At 39.7% G+C, this 21,717-nt stretch overlaps 1 protein-coding gene across 1 annotated transcript; it reads right to left on the reverse strand.

Annotated features, from left to right (window-relative positions):
* Positions 1 to 228: 228 nt before the first annotated feature.
* sh3gl1b (SH3-domain GRB2-like 1b) lies at positions 229 to 21,488 on the reverse strand. Its single transcript, XM_080032932.1, has 9 exons — positions 21,137 to 21,488; positions 9,849 to 9,917; positions 8,787 to 8,859; positions 8,562 to 8,705; positions 8,031 to 8,164; positions 7,475 to 7,633; positions 6,234 to 6,337; positions 5,932 to 6,065; positions 229 to 2,987 (listed from the first exon to the last, which is right to left on the reverse strand). The coding sequence occupies exons 1-9, from the start codon at positions 21,179 to 21,181 to the stop codon at positions 2,794 to 2,796; spliced, it is 1,056 nt and encodes a 351-aa protein (XP_079889058.1). The 5' UTR covers positions 21,182 to 21,488; the 3' UTR covers positions 229 to 2,793.
* Between the last annotated feature and the right edge of the window lie 229 nt (positions 21,489 to 21,717).

Consider the following 21,717-nt stretch of genomic DNA (forward strand, 5'->3'; position numbering starts at 1 on the left):
TATACTCAGTTATAATGTTTACCAAGTTCACCATCGAGCATGTTAGCAGGGGTAATTTATTTTATTTTTAAAATAAAAGCCTATTCTGCTCATTCTTTTTAGGCTTTAAGATTCATATTTGGGTTTATTGTTATGTCTACAAGTTCAAATGTGTAAAATATATGATTTGATGTCAGAAGAGTTCACTATTGGTCAAACTACAACACAACAACATATTTTCATTTTTTAAATTTATTTTAAGAAGAGGGATGTGGGGGACAGGAAAGAAGCATGTACAAATACTTAGATAATAAAAGACAAGATAACAAAATTGCGGTTAAATTCTGTACTCATACCAAAAGTAAAAACGCAATTTAAATCTAAGACACTGATAAGGTGTAATATAGGACTACATGCAAAGATGAATTTGAAATTTTTAAGGAATCGTATATAAAAAATAATACTATAGAGAGAGAGCCAGAATGATTTAATGCTGTTCAAAAGAGCATTTAAGATTAAACAATTACATAGCCCTTTAAAAAAATAAATCAGTGGGACATTTTTTTTTTAAAACATGGATTAAAATCTATAAAAAAACAGATTCCACTTGTGGTTGGCTTATAAACCTCACATTAGTCTTAACAACACATATCCAGGAAACTGCCCGTAGTGTCAAAATGTGCAGAAATGTGCACACATGCATATCATCTCTATACAGGAAAGTGCCGATGGCTAGAAATAAAACCGAAAGTAGAAAATAAATTCTTGACCATTTTCTTAAGTAGCTAGGTTAGGTTATAGTTGCTGTATTAGCCACAGTACTTTCCCTCCCTTGGTTTCCAAAGGCACAAAAAACAAAGCTGGCAAGGACTGATAAGGTCAGTCCTTTAACTTTGCCCTGAACTTGATACAAGCATTGAAATGTCATAAGATCAGAGATGTAAACATATCAGACAAGGACCAAAGTCAGGAGACTGGGGGGAAGGGTTTGGCAGCATGGAGTGATGACAAATATGGATAATAATAGAGGCAATGTAGCAGAGAGATACTGCACACAGCGAAAGAGAACGTATTTGTCATATTTAAACCCTTTCCCGTACAGAACATTTTAAAATCAGCCAAACTGATGATAACGGTTTGTTAAGGATTCATGTTTGGTAACAAAAGTTCTCCAATCTGGTCAAAATGGATAACAACTAACGCTCGCGTCCCTTGATGTTTTCCCTTTCGCTCCAGGTTTTTCACTCAGACAGCACAATGAATGTTAGGTAGGACTCCATTTGCAGGTGTGGACTGTGGGCTCAAACCAGGACAAGAACCAGCCTTGTCTAAATAGATTAACTAAACAGGAATAACACCTGTCTACATCAGCCCAAAAGTACTAACAAAGAAATGGAATCGGAGTCGTTGCCAACCATCAGAATCACAGGGTGAGAACAAGTTTCAAACACAAATGACTTTCACATTCTTGAAGACAGAAATAGTGGGACAGTTAGTGATGAATATGAAGGACTGAGTCGCTGCCAGCAGCATTATCTATTCAGGCACAGCATAGAGTTGACATGCGCTTAGAAAGAGGGTCAAAAGACCAAATAAAGAAATAGGCCCAATACTAAATTATTATATGGCTGTCTTACAGAATAGTTAGCAGGCGCACCGAGCGATATGTTTCTATTGCATTTTATAAAGACTTATTGGCTCTGTCTCCTCTATTGAACAGACTATAGCAGACAACCACTAAACAACTAATCATTCTGCAACTATAGACAACATACACACACTTCTGCATTCCGTGACAACAATGTGCAACGTCTGCATTTAACTTTGGGTCTGTGTGCATTGTAATGGTGGAGTAGGTCTGTCACACACACATCAATCTCATTTTTAGGACCAAGGTGCAATTACAACATTTATCACATACTCGTGAGCAGTTGTATTTTTAAAACCACTGTAGTAGGTTGAGACTAACATAAATCAAATACTGAAACAATAAAAAGGAAACCACTGTATGAGGCCTGTTGCCTTCTGAAGCTGACCCCAGTGCACAGCTCAGACTTAGATGTTTAAAAAGACCATTACAAAGATGCCAAAATCTGAAAACAGTCTTAATCACATACCTGAGGCTAATTTTGGCCCATGTTTCTAATGAAATATGATTGCAGTATTTTTTTTTTCTCTTTTTAGATAGTTAACCTTCACTTTCAGTGTGTAGTTCAATTTTAATTTAAAGTAATTCTCTTCCTCGCCAGCAGGTGGCAATAAGAGATGAGCTCCAGTCCATAAGGGGCGCAGACAAAGTTTCAGTTTTGAAATGATGATTATATTCAGTCAAGGTACACATGAAATCTACCAATGTTTGAGTTGGCTTATTCAGTCTGAAAAGCGACTGTTGAGTTGGTGGCCAACCCGAGTTTGAAACAGGTGGAGGTCACAAAAAAATAAAAAGATGATATCAATGTGTCAGCCAAGTCCTCATGATCACCAGAATTTATAGGAATTGTCTTTAAAATATCAGTAATTTGTGGTTAAAGAAAAATATTGCTTATAAACGTCTCATTAGTTAGTCCTCAAGAAATGTTTCTGACTGCCATCGTGGATCCTTTTACCTTTGGGTGAAACAGGTAGATGCTCTGGTCTGGACTTTGAAAATGTGACCATCTCCTCCTGAACGCCAGATGACCAAAAGTGCTGACGTTGGAGCTGAAGGTGAAAAAGGATATTCTGCGGACCATCCCTCGGCTTCACTTTCCCTCCTATCGCCTAATTGCTCTCTCCCTCTCCACTCCGTCAGTCTCCTCCTTGGCTCTCTTTATATTAGTGTGGCAATGGAACGAGCACCTCGACGTAGTTGAGAGGGAAGAATCCCGATTGGCTATTCAGCATTCCCTCGTACCAGTTCTCGTCGATCTGATTGGTCAGGGTGATGATGTCGCCCTCGCGGAAGCCCAGCTCACCCTCGTTCTCCGGGTCAAAGTCGTACAGCGCCTTGCAGCTCGGCTGCTCTGGGGCTGAAAACACAAGGAAGGACAGAATGAGGAAGAGGAGGGGAAGTTAGATTCTGGGATGCTCCCAGACAAAATGAGGGCAGACGGCAGTGGCAGTTTCAGGAGAGGGTGATCACACTGCCTGCTTAAAGCTACTGTATGCTGAAGTTCATACTACAGTAAACACAGTAAATATATATAAAGGTTAGTAGAACATAATTAGCTGGTACAGTTAGATCAACTTCAAAAACACATTGCAAACAAGCACAAGATTAATAACAAGTTGATTCTTTGAACGAGAACAACATCCTACGACACTAGACGTCTTTATGACTTTGTCTGTGACGTAACAGAGATCAGCAGAGGAGAGTGGGGCTCCACACACAGACAAACTAGGCTTTTTTGTCACCAAACAATTTCCTCATTGTGCCAAGTCTACCCCGCAGACTGCTGGGAAGGCTGGATAGGGGCAACGCTTCTGTCTCTCATTCGCTCTGCTTTACTCCATACTGTATCAGGAGCAGAACAAAACAATGTGCAAACGATGTTTGTAATTTTGTCTTTCTTCTACTATATAACCAGTTATGATTGCAAGTTCAAAACAAAGATAGATAAATGTGTGTACGGGCAAACATTGATGGGTCTCTCTCTAGAGTTAGACCGATTATCGGTCAACTGATTAATAGCTTTTTGAGATCCTCTCTTAAACTGAATCCAGTACTCATCACTGTGTCTACTAAGGAGCAATAGCGCTATTTAAATGTTTAACCCAAATATTTACTCTGTATTTTTTTTCTATTTTAAAAGGTGCTCTGAGGAACTTTCAGTTTGTGTTCATTCTTGCACCACCTTTGGGCAAAAGCGGTAGTGTTTTTACTACGCCAGCTGTTGTTCCTGGGTGAGCGTACCCATGACAAAGGCATTAAGAAAAAATATATAAAAATAGCATTCTTTGCACTGATGGTCTGCTGTTACATGTAATTTATGATCAGAGGAAAAATGTAAAAGTTCCTTGTAGCACCTTTAATAAAGATGGGAATTTATAAGTCCTGTATGGCAATATTTTACAGAGCCAACACCAGGGAGGGCCAAGTAATAGACAATGCAATATTTTTCTTACTCGTTTGTTATTATTATGAAATTGTTGTATTTTATCAAATGCAGAACAAAATAACGTGACGTAAGCATTATATATCGGCAATCGGCTGACCTGCTCTCTAAATGTCATCCTCGGCCATTGAAAACCCATAGATTGACCACTAGTCTCTACAAACGTCCTGTACTATGAACAGCGTTTGGTACACCTGGGCACAGGGCAAACAAAATTGACATGTTATAGCCTTTTAAGGTAACATGCCAAACAGTTGCTTACAGCAGTCATGGAGCAACACATTATCATTAATCTGAATGTTTGCTTGCTAGTCTGTCTGTAACTGTGCTGCATACTGTTTCTTGCTGGGCAGGTAGAACACAGTGGGTTTTACAAGCCTGCCTGTTGTCATTTGATACACTGTTTGATACAAATATAATAGCATAATAGCAGTTAAAGGTAAACAGGAGATTAATGACAGTAACTTAACAGTAACAGTAACAAGCTGTTCCTCCTCAATGTGTACTTTATGCAACAAGCTTCCCCAAAGTAAAACCCACTCAACTCTCTATGGCCACAAATGGGCAAAAAGTAAATTATTAACACAAAAACCCAAGCGACAGATGAAAAGAAAGAAAGAAAATACAGTTAGAGTGAAAATATATATATGTGATTTGCCATAAAAGTTGGGTGATGAAATCTATCTTAACTAACACAAATACAACTGCAAATAATAATTAATAACCCCTTAAAATGATATCACCAGCTGCTTGTTTTTTGACATATTAGTTTATACTATAACATTGTATTGATCTTTCTGTAACAAAGAGAAAGGAAGTTAGTCAATTGTTTCTCTAATGTAAAGGATCCTGGCTGTGTTTTTAGAATGTGATATTGCATGTTTAAATCAATTGTTGACTGAGCCAGCAGATGCACAGGTTGGAAGAACTTTTAGTAAGTCAGGTTGCAGTATCTACAGTCCAGGATGTGGATTTCATACAAAACCACAAACAGGCTTTCTGTACATGCTTCACAAACCACCATGCATGTGCTGAACCTGTGAGAAGCAACTTCTTACCTCCTTCCTACATTTCACACCAGAAGCTGTGCGTGCACACTACACCATTCAACACCACAACAACTGTGCCGAGAAAAAATGGCCCACACAATCTCTGACTCACACAATGTGGGTTTCCGAAAGGACAATCTGGCCAAGTGAAAAGGCGGCTCTGATGATGTCAAGGGAAAGAGGAACAAGGTCAGTTGGAGAAAGGCCAGCCAAATGACAGGGCTCGGACACACACACACAAACACACTCCCCCTCCCTAACAGTCATCCATTTTCCCGAGGTCAACGACTGAGTGCATTCGACAGTCAAACATTCAGTGCATACCATCATTGACAAAGCCTCAATATAAGACCATAGAAAAAGAGAGACACTGAATGTTTTACGTATTTCTACTCAGTGGTACTGATTGGCTGCAGGGCTTGGGCGAAGATATTGGCAGTGCGGAGAGATTGCAAAATGCAGACATGCTTTTTTGGCTGGATCCAACTTGAGTGTGTGAAGAAACAGCTGGATGTTTTGTTGTTGTTGGAACTCTGGTATGGTAGCTCTTTTCTCCACATATTATGCTGCCTATTTTGAGTGTCTTTGACAATAATTGCAAAGAGGAATTCAAAATTTCACCACAGAGACTTTTTCCTAGACTATATTTATGATCTGTCTGAACATCATCAGTTTACTGGTGCAAACAGCACTTTGAGCCACTTAAGCATTTCAGCATTAATGTTAAGTTCAAACTTATTTTTTTTATGTTGATCCTCACTAAAAATATTCAAAAACATGTTAGAGAGTCAGTCTTTAGCTGCTTTTACCTGAGTTGCGTGAAGGGGGCAGGGCCATGGAGGTTGGGTAGCCGTTGTTCGAATGGTTGTCATCTCCGAAATCAAAGATAGGTTTGGGTTTAGGTGTGTATTCACGTCTTGGTCGATTCTGAGCATCATTCATCCTATTGAAAAAAAGCAATTTATTTTAGTTTTCTATTTCCAAACTTCCACAATAAATACAAAAGTATGTGACAAAACCAGAACCAGACTGGAAAAGCCTCAGAAGAAAGCTAAACAGCCAGATGTACTACAGTATACAGATTTGTGTGTGTCAGGTTTCATTATGGCACCTTTCTCTGAGTTTGTCAGAAAGCTCATCCAGCACCTGCACAGCTTGTTTATGGTACTGCAACTGGGACTCCACCAGCGATGAGAGCTGGCTCACCTGCTCTATCTACACACGCACACACACACGCGCGCACGCGCACACACACACACACACACACACACACACACACACACACACACACACACACACACACACACACACACATTAACAAACAGTTCCATATTGCGGATTATAAACCGAAATACACAAAGCCCCCAGTGATAACATGAGGCATACCCCGGATATAGAGTACATTAACACAAAGCTAATGTGTAATTAATAATTTATTTTGTCTGAGAATTCAACCTCATATAAAGCTAGTAAGTAGACCTTGAGTTAAGATTTAAAAAAAAGGCTTGAAAAGTTTTTCAAATGTTATTAAAATAACTTAAATTCAACAATACAAAATATTATAATAGTCACATGGAAAGACTCACACTAGAGGTATAAGAGGAAATCAGGATCAGACAGACAGACCAGATAGCTAATGATACATTTACATATTAAACCAGCCTTCAGTATTAAAACTAACCTATTGAACACACAAATCCATTTAGACCCACATGCACTTGGAAATATGGTCTAAGTGTTTTTGTTCTCCTATGCCTCATCAACTACATCTGTGCATACCTGCAGTTACCGGTATGTACAGAGCAAACAAATGATCTCATTGCTAAATCCAAATAGTGATTAAATGTTGTAACTGTTTAACTGCAGCTATTTAAGGGACATGTTTATCTCTCCACCACTGTGGGTAATATTGTGCTGAATGGGTGTGTTTCATTGCTCTTTGCATGTTTAACTACTGGCCTGTTTGTCTTATGGGTGCGTACTGGGCAGAAAGATAACATTGTGGAAACATATATCACAAGAAGACCCAGGCTAAAAGAATAAACATAGTTATCCAATGGAATACTTTTTAATTACTTTTCAATGTATTAATACTTCATACAGTATATCAGTGAAATTGTTCCCCTTGTATTTTCATACTGTAAATTTGAGGCGTATAAATGTTATCGTCTCTCTATGTTTAAAAGGGTAAAGGTTAAAAATGCTAAGTTGCTGTGTTTTAGGTAAGACTAGCTTTCATCCATCAGAAGCTATTTGTATAGCTGATGAAATGGGATAACAGATAAACCCCCTGACTCCTGACTTATGGATGTAGTTACACCTCATAATACAAAGTAATAAATGAGTCCTCACGTCCGTCTCCAGCAGGTTGTACATGCTTGTCTCGGCTACTTCCTTTGACTCATGAAACTTCTCCAGTGCCTGTCGGAGCTCCTCATCTGGGATCTTGCCCTGACGCTTCTTCTTATAGTCGTAGTCCAGGCGACGGCCCTCAAGCTTCTTCAGGTGGTGCTGGAGTGGTAAGTAGTTAAGATAGTTTGGGAGGGAGCACAGTTAGCACTATTTCCCGTTAAAAAGCTGGAGTCAGCGATTATTGAGAATGCTTTTTGAAAAAAAAATCCCTTTTTGACAAAATCAGTGCATCACGAGCAATACCTGTCCATACTATGTGTGTTAAAAAAAGGTGTTAATGAACAGCCTAGACTCTGTAAACTAGTATGTAAACAAAGACTATGTAAACAAAGGTGGCCCACCGTAGCTTGCAACATGCCAGTTTACATTGCCTAGGCCTGTGTTTTACTGTAACACTGTTTTTATTTAATTGACACACAGTACGGATAGGTAGCAGATCGTGAGGCAATATTAACTGATTTTGACAACACCTTTAGAGTAAAATGAGTCAGTTTACCTGTATCTCTCGGAGGTCCTTGTCACAGAGCCCTTGCAATGGATCAATGAAGTTCTGTTTGACATCGATATCTAGAGAGTCTTTGACTTCTGCCATTCTCCTCATGGCCTCTCCACAATCTACTAGCGCCCCGCCTGAGCCACACAGACAGAGATAAATAGCTTAGTGATATAAGCAGATTAATAGTGAAGTACCACAGAATCAAATCACCATCAGAACACACATAAAGACACAGATATTACCTGACAAAACCACACGACCTAGCCATAGATGGAAATACAATACTATAAATAGTCAAAAGGCATTTCATAAGCACTGTAAACAGTTTGGGTGCTATCTCAGTCAGTATTTTAAGTTAACTACACATGCACAACCGCAATAACAAACCCCAACATTCTTCTGTCAGGAAATAACCATCTTAAACCATAATACACACACACACACACACACACACACACAGACACACAGACACACACACACACACACACACACACACACACACACACACACACACACACACACACATCTTACCAAAGTTAGTCTCCTCTCCGAGTTCCCGTCCAAACTTGGACATACACTCCCCTAGCAGCCCCTCGGCCTGAGGGTAGCCTGGGTTCTTCACCTGACCACGGATCTTAGACATGGTGTTCAACATGGACAGCTTGGCCCTTGATGCTGCAGGTGGCAGTGGAAATACATTTGACCAAAGAGTTCAAACTGCTTAAATGAATGCATGAACACAGGTCTTCTTCTCACCTGGGTTGGGCTGAAGATACTCTGATGTTTTGGAGATTACATCCACTACCGCTTTACTGGTCACATCTACTTTCTACAAAACACAGCAAACACGTTTACATCAAGAGCGCACAAGAGTGCTACTTCAACCACAAATGAAATAGTTACAGGCAAAGGAGGTATGCCGATTATCCTTTTGCTAACCATTGCTTTCAATTGCTTGTTCAAAGGTTCAATGCATAACTTAAAGGCCTACTTCACCGGTTTGAATATAAAGGTGTATTGAATTCTGAGATCCTATGTAGTATAAATGTGCAAAAAAAAAAATTGAAATTGGTTCATCCTAGCCTGAGAAAAGGCAGAAAGAGTGTTTTTTTAACCCTATATTAATCTTACTGTGACATCACAGTAAGATAAATATAGGGTTAAAAAAAAAACCTTACTTTGTAAATATTACTGTGATTTCTCCTACTGTGACATCACAGTAATATTTACAAAGTAATTTTTTTTAACCCTATATTTTTTTGGCCACTATAGTGCCATGTATCTCAACAAGATATCAATCATTCATTTTGAATAAGGCTGCAACCATGATGAACATAGAAAAAGTCAGAAAATAGCTAAAAGTCTTCCCAGAGCCTAATGTAAGGTTTAAAAGTTGCTTTTTTTGTCTGAACAACATTCAACAACCTGAAGATATATACATATATATATATACATTACATAATAGAAGACTAAATCAAAACCAGCAGATATTCACAATTAGAGACGTTTGAAACAGTGGGTTTTGGGGCCTAATTTTGGTTCCTCAAAAATATCTTACTAACAAACTACTACTTCATAATTATTATTTACTGTTGTTCGCAACACAATGACTTTTGAGATCTTTCACAAAGCTTTTAAGGGCTTTCATAGACTTAAGGTCAGAATGCAACAAACATAGGATGATGTCATGCTTAAAAATGTGTAAACATCCACAACGGAAGTCCCACAGAAAAAAGTAATATGTTTGTGTTCTGCGTGTAAAAGCGGCCGAGCCAATGAAGTTTCTCTTTTCAGACCACAGCAAAATGCTCCTCTTACCCGTTCCAAGTCTTTGAAGTCTTCATCTAGTTTAGTTCCTTCAGCACCTCCCACTTTCTCACTTACCATCTAGGAGGGAGAAGAAAGGGGGAAAGAGAAAAAATAAACAATTAATTACTGCTTCTCAAAAGGTTTTGATTTGAAGGGGGAATCAGGCATAACCTCATCACCAATTCACACTTTCACAGGCCTGCTCCGTGTAGAGAGTACACTAAGGCAACTTTCTTTCAGAAAAATGCAATGTGTGGAGAAACACAGCATATTGTATCACCTGTGTTGTACAAATCCTATCTTTATCCTAACCCCTCAGGGGACTTTATATACATAGGAATTAACAATCAAAGACAGCCGGTGTAGCAAAGCCCTCAAAACCACACAAACAACAACAGCACACAAACAGTTTTATGCAATCCCTCTTGTTTACACTTTGCGGGTTGAATTGATGTAGGAACGCTTGACTCCTTAGCTTTTATTTCGGTTAAGACAATATGCTAGGACTTAAGCCGGGCTAAAGTATGTTGATTGAAAGCACATGTATGCCCATATGTGAGCTCTCTGCATGTTTTTGTGCAACAGACAAGAGTCAAAGAAATTAAAAGCAGATTTTGTACATCCTTCTTGCCGTATTCCTTTCTTTGTGACCAAGGTTTGAGCTTTTTCAGAGACACAAGTCAGTCACACAGAGAGCTGGAGAATAGAAGTTATTCTGTGATCAAGTCTGTACTGCTGTGACTTTAAGCTACTTGACTTCCATTTCAGAGTTTAACCAAGTGGAATGAGCAGAAAAACAATTCCCATCACCACCGGCAAAATAATCAAAATTACAACCCTAGTCCTTGGTTGCAGACTAACTTTTAGACATATTACACAGAAGAAACAGTGCAGAAACAGTGGGCTAAATAAAATAATTTGTAATAATATAACTTGTGTCACACAGCTGAACAGTAAATGAAACAGTCAAAGTCTGGGCCTAAATAAATAAATAATTCAGTTCTAAGATTCCAGTTGTATGGTCTATATATCACTTGAGTACATTTCTGAAAGTGGTGATGTATATACAGTACCTTCCTAAAATACCAGCATCTAGTATGTCTATGTAACTTGCAACATGACCTAACTATTTTCATGCTAACAGATTAGTTCTTTTTAGACAACTGTATATGTATAGGATCTGGCCTACTGTATACTGAGTCTAGTCTATAGGGATGTGTAATTTAGAACAAATCTCCTGACACCATTACATAATCTTTTCAGGTGGCGTCCACTCTGGACTGGTTTTATTCAATCCTGTGAATAACAGACATTAGGATAGCCATTCCTTTCCTTAGTCAAATTCACTCATCTGTGACAGAGCAATAGGAGTCTGAGTCATTTCCTTCATGACTCAAACAACTGTTGGTGGCCATTTTCTAAGAAACAACAATACTGGTACTGGGAATGAGGAAAAAAAGCTACAGAGCTCTAAGATATTGTTTAAATATATATAAGCTGATCTAACACAAAAAAAAATGGATGCTCTTCCCCCCTCAGTAGCAGATGACGGACTAGCACTGAGCAGAATGGGATCTTCAAAGTTATCCTGCTGAATCTCGGCTTTATGAGGAAAGCACATGACAGGGGGCCTTGGGGGATTCAGGCAAGCCACGAATAAAGATACACAGCCTCAACTCTCAGCCTACTCAGCATTTGGCTCCCCACCCCAGAGGAAAGATTTGCAGTCTGCAGTGCTAACATTTTTTTGCCATCTTATCTTTCTGGGAAGAGTATATAAATGAAATTCCTGATGGGTTATGTCACTATGTTTGCAGTAGTCATCAAACTTGAGATCTGTAGTCCTTAGCTTAGTTTGGGTAGTGTAAAAGTGAACTGTTTTGAGTAATTTGTCAGCCAATAACAAGTACTGCTGCATTTTTCTTCAAACAATGAAAACGTCAAGGTCTCATGTGAGTGCAACATGAGTATTTACATGCACACAGGCTCAGAGGAATGGATCCCAAAAACATCCACTTATGGTTATCATCTGGACATTTTGGTATAAACACGCATAGAGTTACACAGAGTTAATAGTCAACAACAGGTATCCTTTTCCTTTTAATGACTGGGTGTTTAAGATGCTGGTAGTTAGTTTGTTAAATGCCAATGAATGCGTTATCAAAAAGGCTATAAGATTGTGATGTTGCTTGGCTTCAGATGACTTGTACAACCAGCAGACTGCAGGCGGAACTAATACACACCTGAAACCTACAAACCAAAAATTCCATGAAGCAATAAGATCACAGCAAAGGTACATATGCTGTCTCACGACTCGAGAGCGAATCCCCTCATTTGTGTTTGAGGGGAGGCTACATTAGCTAAACAATGGCACAGGGACCAAACACTGAATTGCAACATCTTCTGATTCGTCATGGAGCTACACATGCTCAAGTGAACATACACTCACAGTTATAACTATGTTTAAAAAAAAACTTTAGTGACAAGTTACTCTATGCAAAACTAAGTTGCTAGGGAATAAACCATAACGGGCTTTCAGTGCAATTTAAAACAGCTGCAACAAAGCAGGAAAGAGATATTGCAATGTTTATAAAGTTTAAATTACTGCTCAGAAAAACAAGCATGTAATCCCCTCAGGGGCATAACACCTGAATAAGAGATGTTCACACTTTCTTTCTTTCATTTTTACTAAAACTGCAGAAAAAAAGATAAAAACAATAATAGACATGATTCTCTCTGTCAGGCTATATGTAAAATTAGATTCAATATCAATTATAAATGATCAATTATTCAAACTAGATCATTTCAAATGTGTATTCAAAAAAGTGTTGCTGATACAGTTGATGATAAAATTACTTCAATTTATTACCAACATTAGTAATATTTTCCCTAGGGGATCCGGAAACGTAATCCTACATTAGTAAAATTGTTGTGGGAAAAAAAAACACAACACAATTTCTAATTAACTAAGTACGTAATGTTCGTGTGATTTGATATGTGCGTAGTATTGTAAAAAAAAATGATGCATTATACAGTATATGAAACAATAAGAGGACATTATGTTAGTGTTGGGATGTAAAAAGCATAGGTGTGATTATGTGATAGAGAGTCAAAAGCCTTCCTGGTGTGGTGATACATAGGAAGCAGCTAGCTGGCACCAGTAAGCCTACAACTCCCATTTCCTCCTACATTGCCACAGGGCCCGGGGCCAATCAGTCTTTCACTAGTACCTCCTGCAGACTTAGTATTACCCCTTTAAATGGGGATTAATCCCAGAAGAAGTCTGCAGTCTGCACCCAGCTCTAATCCCCTTTTTTTTTTTTTTCAAACATATGTTTATTGGATTTTTGTTTGTTTTACAGCATAGACAAGCACAACAACAGACAGTGTGCAAAAACAGCGCACACAACAGAGCAAACACTCAAAACGCATCACCCCCCACCCCTCCTCCCCACAAAAAACAAAAAAAAACAAAAACAGTTACGTTAAATTAACATAAAGCGTATGTGATTGTATGACAAATTCAGCATACATCTCTGAATAATAAAACAACATATGTGCACATAAGCATGCCTTCACACAGTAATGAATAAGCATAAATTAAGAATGGATGAAAAAAAAAAAAAAAAAAAAAAAAAAAAAAAGCCACAGTTACAATCAGATCAGTTCAAATCATCACTCCCTCCATCACTTCGTATACCTTCATTTTCAAGGAAATTATAAAAGACCTTCCAAATTCTCCAAAAACTATCGATCCTGTTTTTTGTGAAATAACTGATCTTTTCCAGTGCCAGATAGGAAGTCACTCCGTTTAGCCATTCAGAAACGCCACAAACAGTTGGTTTTTTCCATGACCTCGCAATGCACCTTTTAGCCTCCAAAAGGCACATACCAATTAAAGATTTCTTATCATTAGTTACCACAAAATTGGCAGGGTAAATATTTAGGATACATAGCTTAGGATCAGAAGGCATCACCTTGCCAATAATACGACCAATAATGTTCAGGACCTCTCGCCAAAAGAGTGCAACCTGTGGACAGCTCCACATACAATGGAACAGTGAACCCTTCTGCTGGCTACATTTAATGCATGTGTCGGGAATATTGGGGTTAAAGTGGTTTAGCTTCACAGGAGTAATGTACTGTCTACTCAGCCATTTATATTGTAAGAGTATAGAATGTGTGTTTACAGATTGGGTTTTTACCAAAGAGCAGGCTTTTGACCATTCTTCCTCTGATACATTTTCCACTAAATCCATATTCCAGGCCTGTAAAATATTATTTGATGACTCATTAGATCCACTAACAAGCAGATTGTAAAGCATAGAGACCTGTCCCCTAGCTTTCAAATATTTTAAAGTGATGTCTTCTAAAATGGACAAGGGGGGGAGCGTCAGGCTATTACATTGCTTTGATAGAACAAAATTTCTGATTTGGAGATATTTAAAGAAATGTTTTGTAGGAATGTCATATTTGGATTTAAGATCTTCAAATGACATAAATTCACCTCCATTGTACAAATCAGATATTTTAGCTAGACCTTTGGAGGACCAAAGTTTAAAACCCGGGTCTGCCCTTCCTGGGTGAAAGTCATCATTACCGAAAATGGGCGTGAATTGGGAGAGATTTTTTGTCATACCCCAGTAAGCAATGGCATTATGCCAAATCCTTATCGTATTTTTCAAAAAAGGATTTTTGGTATTTTTAAGGAGCTTTTTTTTGTCTGCCGAATACATGTACAAATGCAGTGGCACTGTAATATTTTGGGATTCCATTGCAACCCAAGCTGGGGGGTGGTCATTCACAAAATAAAACATACCGGCCCTAATTTGCGCTGCCCAAAAGTACCAAAGGAAATTTGGAAATTGCAGTCCACCTCTGTCATATGGTAAATACAACAAGGAAAGTCTGAGTCTAGGGCGTTTGTTATTCCAAATGAAGTTTGTGAAAGTTTTGTTAAGCAATTTAAAGAAGGAAGGAGCTGGAGAGAGTGGAATTGACTGGAAGAGGTATAAAAATTTACTTAAAATCGACATTTTTAGGACATTAATGCGTCCGATTAAGGTTATGGGTAATTTGGTCCATCTATTTATCAATTGTGTGACGTTATCCACAATGGGGTCATAATTAGCTGAAATGATTTTGTCAATAGTAGGAGTAATTTTGACACCTAAGTAAGTAAATCCTTGTTTTGACACAGTAAATGGTGTAGCGATCGGGGGACTATTTCTCTCATTTTCTGTCAAAAACATTATCACTGATTTACTATTGTTTACTTTATAGCCTGAAAAGGTACCAAATGTTCTCATCAAACTCAGCAGGCTAGGAAGTGTTTTCTCCAATCTGGAACAAAATAAAATGACGTCATCCGCGTACAACGAGATACGATGTTCTATGCCTCCGACTTTAATTCCTGTAATGCCAGCATGCTTGCGAATTGCCATGGCAAGTGGCTCAATAGCCAGGACGAAGAGTAAGGGAGAGAGGGGGCAGCCCTGTCTCGTTCCTCGGTTAAGCCTAAATGGCGTTGATATAAGTCCATTAGTTAGAATTTCAGCTTGTGGGTTGGAATACAAAAGCTGAACCCATCTGAGAAAATGAACACCCACACCAAATCTTTTCAGGACATCGAATAGGTATTGCCACTCTATCCTGTCGAATGCCTTCTCTGCATCCAATGACAGGATAGAGTGGTTAGGGAGGCCAGACTTTTCAAATAGAATATTAAGCAGTCGCCTCGTATTGTGGAAGCCCTGTCTACCCTGTACAAATCCACTCTGGTCCAAATGGACCATTTGAGGCAACACTGATTCCAGCCTCCTCGCAAGCACTTTGCATAGAATCTTAAGGTCATTATTTAGAAGTGAGATCGGTCTATAGGACCCACATTGGGTTGGTGTTTTTCCAGGCTTCAGTAACAATGAAATTATTGCTGTGTTTAGAGAAGGAGGGAGGGATCCCTCATCAAATGATTCCTTGTACATATCAAGTAAGGGCGGTATTAATTTGGATTTAAATATTTTATATATTTCAATTGGAATTGCATCTGGCCCTGGTGTTTTACCTCCCCCCAAGCCAGATATGGCCTCAGATATTTCCCCAGTCTCAAGGTTGCGTTCTAATGGGCCTAAACATTCTTTATCTACTAGGTCAAAATTTAGTGTATCCAAGAAATCTTTTTGTACACTTGGGGCCGAACCTAAGTATTCAGAGCCATATAAGTTTTGGTAGAAACATTGAAAAGTGTCATTTATCTCTTTTGGGTCTGAAGTTATATCCCCATTATCTGTCAAGATGGAGTTTATTGCCCTCTCGGTTTGCATCTGCTTTATGCGCCAGGCGAGTAACTTACCCGCCCTCTCTCCCTGTTCATAATACGATTGTTTTAATCTCATCAAACTTTTTGTCGCCTTATTAGTAGACAAAACATTATACTTTGCTTTCAGTTTGTTAAGTTCCATAATAAGTAGACGGTCTGGATTTTCAAAAATTTTGCCCTCAATTTCTTTAATTGCTTTTTCAAGTTTCTCCATTTCTAATCTATGAGCTTTATATTTAAAGCCGGTGAAACTTATCATTTGGCCTCTCAGAAAGGCTTTAAATGCTTCCCACCTCACTGATGCAGTTGTCTGGTTAGTGTTGCTTTCAAAATATAAATCTATTTGTCTTCCAATATACTCTATAAAGCTTGGGTCTCTAAGCCAGATTGATTGTAAGCGCCACCTAGAGGGGGGCGGTACCACATTGGAAAATTTAATAAGAAGCGAGGTTGGGGCATGATCTGAAATTAAGATGCTATCATACCAGCATTTTGAAATTTTTGGAATCAACTCTGCTGAGACCAGATAATAATCAATTCTAGAGAAGTTCTGATGTGTGCCCGAATAACAAGAAAATGTTTTCTGGTTAGAATACTTATTTCTCCATACATCTACCAGATTAAAATCTTTTATGCACTGAAGCAGTTCTTTTCTAGTCAAGGGGTGAGCGGTGTCAACACCGGTGGATCTGTCTAATGCCGGTTGGAGTGTACAATTAAAGTCTCCACCTATGATAATTTGGCCAGGCAAAGCAGCTAACATCAAGAAAAGCTGTCGAAAGAAGGTTGGATTATCGATATTTGTCCCATATACATTAACCAAATTTACTTTGACTGAAAGGAGTTCACATTCGATAATAAGGTATCTGCCAAGTCGGTCTTCGGTGACACGTAAAAGCTTAAACGGCACAGATTTGTGTATAAGAGTTATTACCCCTCTTGAGTTAGAGCTAAAAGAGGCTGAAAACACCTGACCAGGCCACCTTCTCCTCACCCTTATCACATCTTCTGGAGTCAAATGGGTCTCCTGTAGAAAAATTACTTTGGCTTTAAGCTGCCGGAGCCTGTTCATAACCTGTTTAAGCTTAACAATCTTATTTAGTCCTCTCACATTCCAGGATGTGAACTGAAGATCAGAGGCCATAGCTGAGAATGTTTACCACATCAATGCCCTGACAGATATATGTTAAGTGGCTGCAAACATAAAAATATACATAAAAAAATGCAAAAGACAAAAACAAATCCCCACACAATATCAAAGAGAACATGCAAGTAGAACAGAGTTTACTTCCCCAACTGAAATAAACCCACCCCTCCCACAGTACACACATCCAAAGGAGCTCTAAACTGAGCTCAATCATGGAGCTGCGCTGGTCCACCTGAGCAAGCGTCATACGAGGAACAACATGCCCGGCGATCAGCACGGAACCCCCCCCGTTAACCTCCGTAATGGAATATTGTAGGCAGTAACAGCCAAGCAGTCAAAGTTCAACCTGAACCATAATTACGTAACGCCACAGGAGAAAATAAAAATAAAATTATAATAATGTATAGTAGTGTAAGTCCTAGCCAGCAGAGCTAGTCATGTGTCCAACGACATAATGACTTATTGAATCTTAAATGAGCCAGTCAAAACGTTACTGGACCGAAATGTATAGCAAAGGGCGTGCTGTAATGATAATATGGCTATTTTACCCTCAATCTCCATGTTGTTGGCTCCTCATTTCCTTCACAAAATCTTCCGCCGTCCTCACCGCGTCAAAAGTGTGGCGTTTCCCATCGTAGGTGATCAATAGTGTAGCCGGGTGAGCGACTCCGTATCGCAGGTTCGGGATGGAGAGGGCAGCCAAGTCTTTCTTCACTGGGTCGAAGGCTTTCCTGCGTCTGAGAAGGTCAGCGGAGACGTCGGGAAAGAACATTATCCTCTGGTTGTCCAGCAGTATGGGTCCCTTCAGCCTGGCCGCTCTCATGATTCGTGTCTTGTCCGCGTAGTTCAGTAGTTTCATTATCACCACCCTGGGCCGTGCCGGTTGCTGCGGTCTCGCTCTGTTAGCCATGCTTGCCTCGTTAGCTGTACCGAGCCTGTGGGCTCGCTCGATTAGCAGGGGCCCAGGAAAAGTATCGGCACCAAGCACCTTCGGTAGCCAACCCTCAAGAAACATGCACATGTCAGTCCCTTCACTACCTTCGGGAATGCCCACCAGGCGCAGGTTGGACCGTCGACTGCGGTTTTCCAGGTCGTCAACCTTGAACGCTAGCTCCTTAATAGTAGCTTTCATGGCCGTGTTGTCCGCTAGCAGCGACGTGATGTCATCTTGGTTGGTGCTAATTCTGTCCTCAGCCTCCGTTACACGGACTGTAATCGCTTTCACGTCAGCCTTAAGCCCTTGCATCGCATTTAGGAGACCATCAAATCTCACCACGAAGTCATCTTTCAATCCCCGAATTGCAGTCAGAATCTCGCTAGAATCAGTTCTGACGTAAGTCCCCAAGGCTGCTTCGCTAGCACTGCTAGCTTCTTCGTTAGCTTGTTTCGAGGGGCTCAGCGTGGCGTCAAACTTCAAAAGTTTTTGCGTCTGCTTGGGTGGTTTTGGTGCCATTGTGGCAGTCGTTGTGTTAGTGAAACTTGGGGTAAATGAACGAGTTAATTAAGACTGCCTAGCTGCCCACTTTGGGAAAATTCACCGGAGGGGTTCCGAAACACGACCGCTCAGCACCGCGCCATAACCGGAAGTCTCTAATCCCCTTTTTAATCAACAGTACCCATAAACTATTCTCTCCTGATTGAACTGTCTTCTTAACACCCAACAAAATAAGAGTTTGAAGCTGGAAACAGTGAGGCCTCGTTCAGGCCACCTTAAACCCTGCTTGAAATTTGCAGCCGTCACATCAATTTGAATGCAGCCAGTCCGTCAGCGCAGTGTGTGTGTGTGTGTGTGTGTGGGGGGGGGGGGGGGGGGCAAAGCAGAGGGTACCAGGCCGACAACACATCGCAGGGTCGCCCGGCAAAAATGTTGAACCAGGCTCCACTGTTGCTGCAGCACAATCTGACATCATTCAGAAAGGTGCTGTGTTGTCTAAATAAAATACAAGCAGGCAGACGCTCCGGGTGAATCACTTGTAATGTGAGCGCCGTATTTCTAAAGAATAAATAGTTGCAGAAAGTATTCCAAAGAACCGTTGTGCAGTGTTTTGAACTTTTGATTACCCTTCAAGGCGTTAATATGTCGCTCCATCTGGACTTCCTGGATCGAATTTCATTCCCACTAATACAATAAAGTTACAACTCAATCCGCTGTGCTGTTTAACTCAGGGATAACTTTGAACGAGAATGATAATTACAATATAGTGTATGTTATGAAGGGGCTTACGCAGTGATTGTTAATGTTTAATAAGTTACATCTTCCTATGAAATATAAATGTGATCCTACTTACAGATAAGGTAAAAATGTACTTTTGACGTGAACTTTTTACACATCCTACTCGGAATTCTGAAAACTGGTTGGCTGTATGGCAAATGTTATTTTCAAAGAAATAAACAGTATAATGGAACAACTCTGGGCACAGGTATTTGTTTGGTGTTGTTTGCCATATCAAACTTAAGGCTTATCTACAGAAGTTTGAACTAAAGAAACAGCATAAATATAAATATCATCTCAAATGGATTTGATATTTGCTTTTCATCTGAGTCATCCATAATAAATGAGAAACAGAGAGTTCATTGTCTATTATGTAGCATCAGTAAGTATATATCAAGCTGTAAATGGAAGCTTTAACATACTTGTTTAGAGTAGCTCTCAGAAAAACAAACAGGGAAGCAAAGACAGTAAAAGAGAAAAACAAGGACGCGCAAGCTACAGGGCACAGATATTTCCACAGCCAACTTCCTGAATGCCTCCAGCGTAGAAAATCTGAGCTATGTGAAGTGTTATTGATTCTCATGGAGTTTTGGCAAGAAAAAAGCAGCTGCATTGCAGTCAAATAAAGGGAAAGTACACTGTTTCTCCACCTCCTTCTTCTTCTCAGCCTCACTCCTTGGGTGCCTGTCAAGTTCAAACCAATGTACTTGAGCTCCCTGAAACACCTTTACTATTCCTTTCCACTGCAGTCAGTAACTACCTACAGTATTTACATGCCAGCCTCTCTGTCATGTTATTGTTCCTCACAGCCAAACCACCAGGGACCTGAGTATGTTCCTGACAGGAAACTGGGGCAGAAACCAAATGTCTTTCCTGCTTAGATCAGCAGGGGTAGGAAAAAAAAAGGGCTTCAAAATTCTTTTAGACCGTCCCCCGCCCATGAGAGACCTGGGCAAAATTAAAAACATTCACACCCAGGTTCAGGTATCATGCGACAGTTAAGACTTTTGTATCCCCAGTGCTAGTTCTGTTTTGGATCAAGGCATAAATGTTATACAACGGTATTTCAGATTCCCCCCTCGACCGTGCTGAATATTGAACTGACTCACTACACAAAAGACTAACAAAAAACACGGCTGGAAAAAAGGTAGAAGTGAGTCTTCACTTCAAAGGAGCACAACTCAAACCCTATGATAAACTGCCTCACAGACAAAAAAGTTATTCCCATGAATATCGTTAACTGCTAACTAAAACGTGTCAGTAGTTTCTCGGTTTATATTGCACTACTTTTGCAATATAAACCCTTTACATAAACAGTTCAGCGCAATAGCTTTTACGCAAGTTAACGCTAGTTCAACTAACGTTATGCAAAACGAAATGTTCATTAATGTAATGCTAGCTGGGCCCTGAGTGCTAAAAATAAAAACACAAATGACCTTTTACACACCGACAGAAAGTGTGCTTAGCGTTAGCTTCGGCTACCACATAGTAACAAGTACAAAACAATGCGTTATAAACATTAGCTAACTACAAGCCGCTAGCTAATCATGCTAAATGAGGCTAGTTGCTAACGATACATGACAGTTGTTAACTGGAAGAAGAAAAAAAGTTTTGCAAACCTGACTGGCTTTGTAAAATTGTTTCTTGAAGCCCGCTACAGACATCTTGAAGCCCGACCTTCTTCAACTTTCAACGAAGGTGTAAATAGGTCACGTTATGACTAAAGTTAGCGGTGTAGTTTGTTAGAAAGGGGGCCAGTGCAGAAATGTTTAGGAGGAATCATAGGACTGCTCTGCCGTCACTCTGAGCCGGGACACGCCAACTGACCACGTCCACGTCGAGGGTGATTCTTCTCACTGTCACCGCAGATGTGCTAAATCTACTTAAAAAAAAACAATATTATCTCCTGAACTGAGAACGCCAACAAATCTAGGCTTCACTTTCCGTTACACACAGCACCAAATCTGCACAAGCCACTTTGACCAAATCAGTTTCCTGAGTTTGCACCACACAGAGCAGAAGACTCTGAAGGATTCTTATGTTGGTGCATACCGCCCCCTGGAGGCGGTAGGAGGGACACACCCGTGTATCTGCTGGCCAGATGTTGCCATTCTTACATGATGTTTTATGCGCATAGCCTTTTTGTGTCTTTAAAGGTGTAACGAAAGAAACATAGGTTACTAAGTCGTACTAATTGGTA

Source organism: Ammodytes marinus (assembly GCF_949987685.1).
Source record: "Ammodytes marinus genome assembly, chromosome: 8".
NCBI classification, from domain to species: domain Eukaryota; kingdom Metazoa; phylum Chordata; class Actinopteri; order Uranoscopiformes; family Ammodytidae; genus Ammodytes; species Ammodytes marinus.

Coding starts and splice junctions, on each gene's coding strand:
- sh3gl1b (XM_080032932.1), bottom strand. CDS start 21,181: ATGTCTGTAGCGGGCTTCAAGAAACAATTTTACAAAGCCAGTCAG. Junction 9,918..21,136: donor AATTTTACAAAGCCAGTCAG/GTTTGCAAAACT, acceptor TCTCCCTCCTAG/ATGGTAAGTGAGAAAGTGGG. Junction 6,066..6,233: donor TCTGACAAACTCAGAGAAAG/GTGCCATAATGA, acceptor TTTTTTCAATAG/GATGAATGATGCTCAGAATC.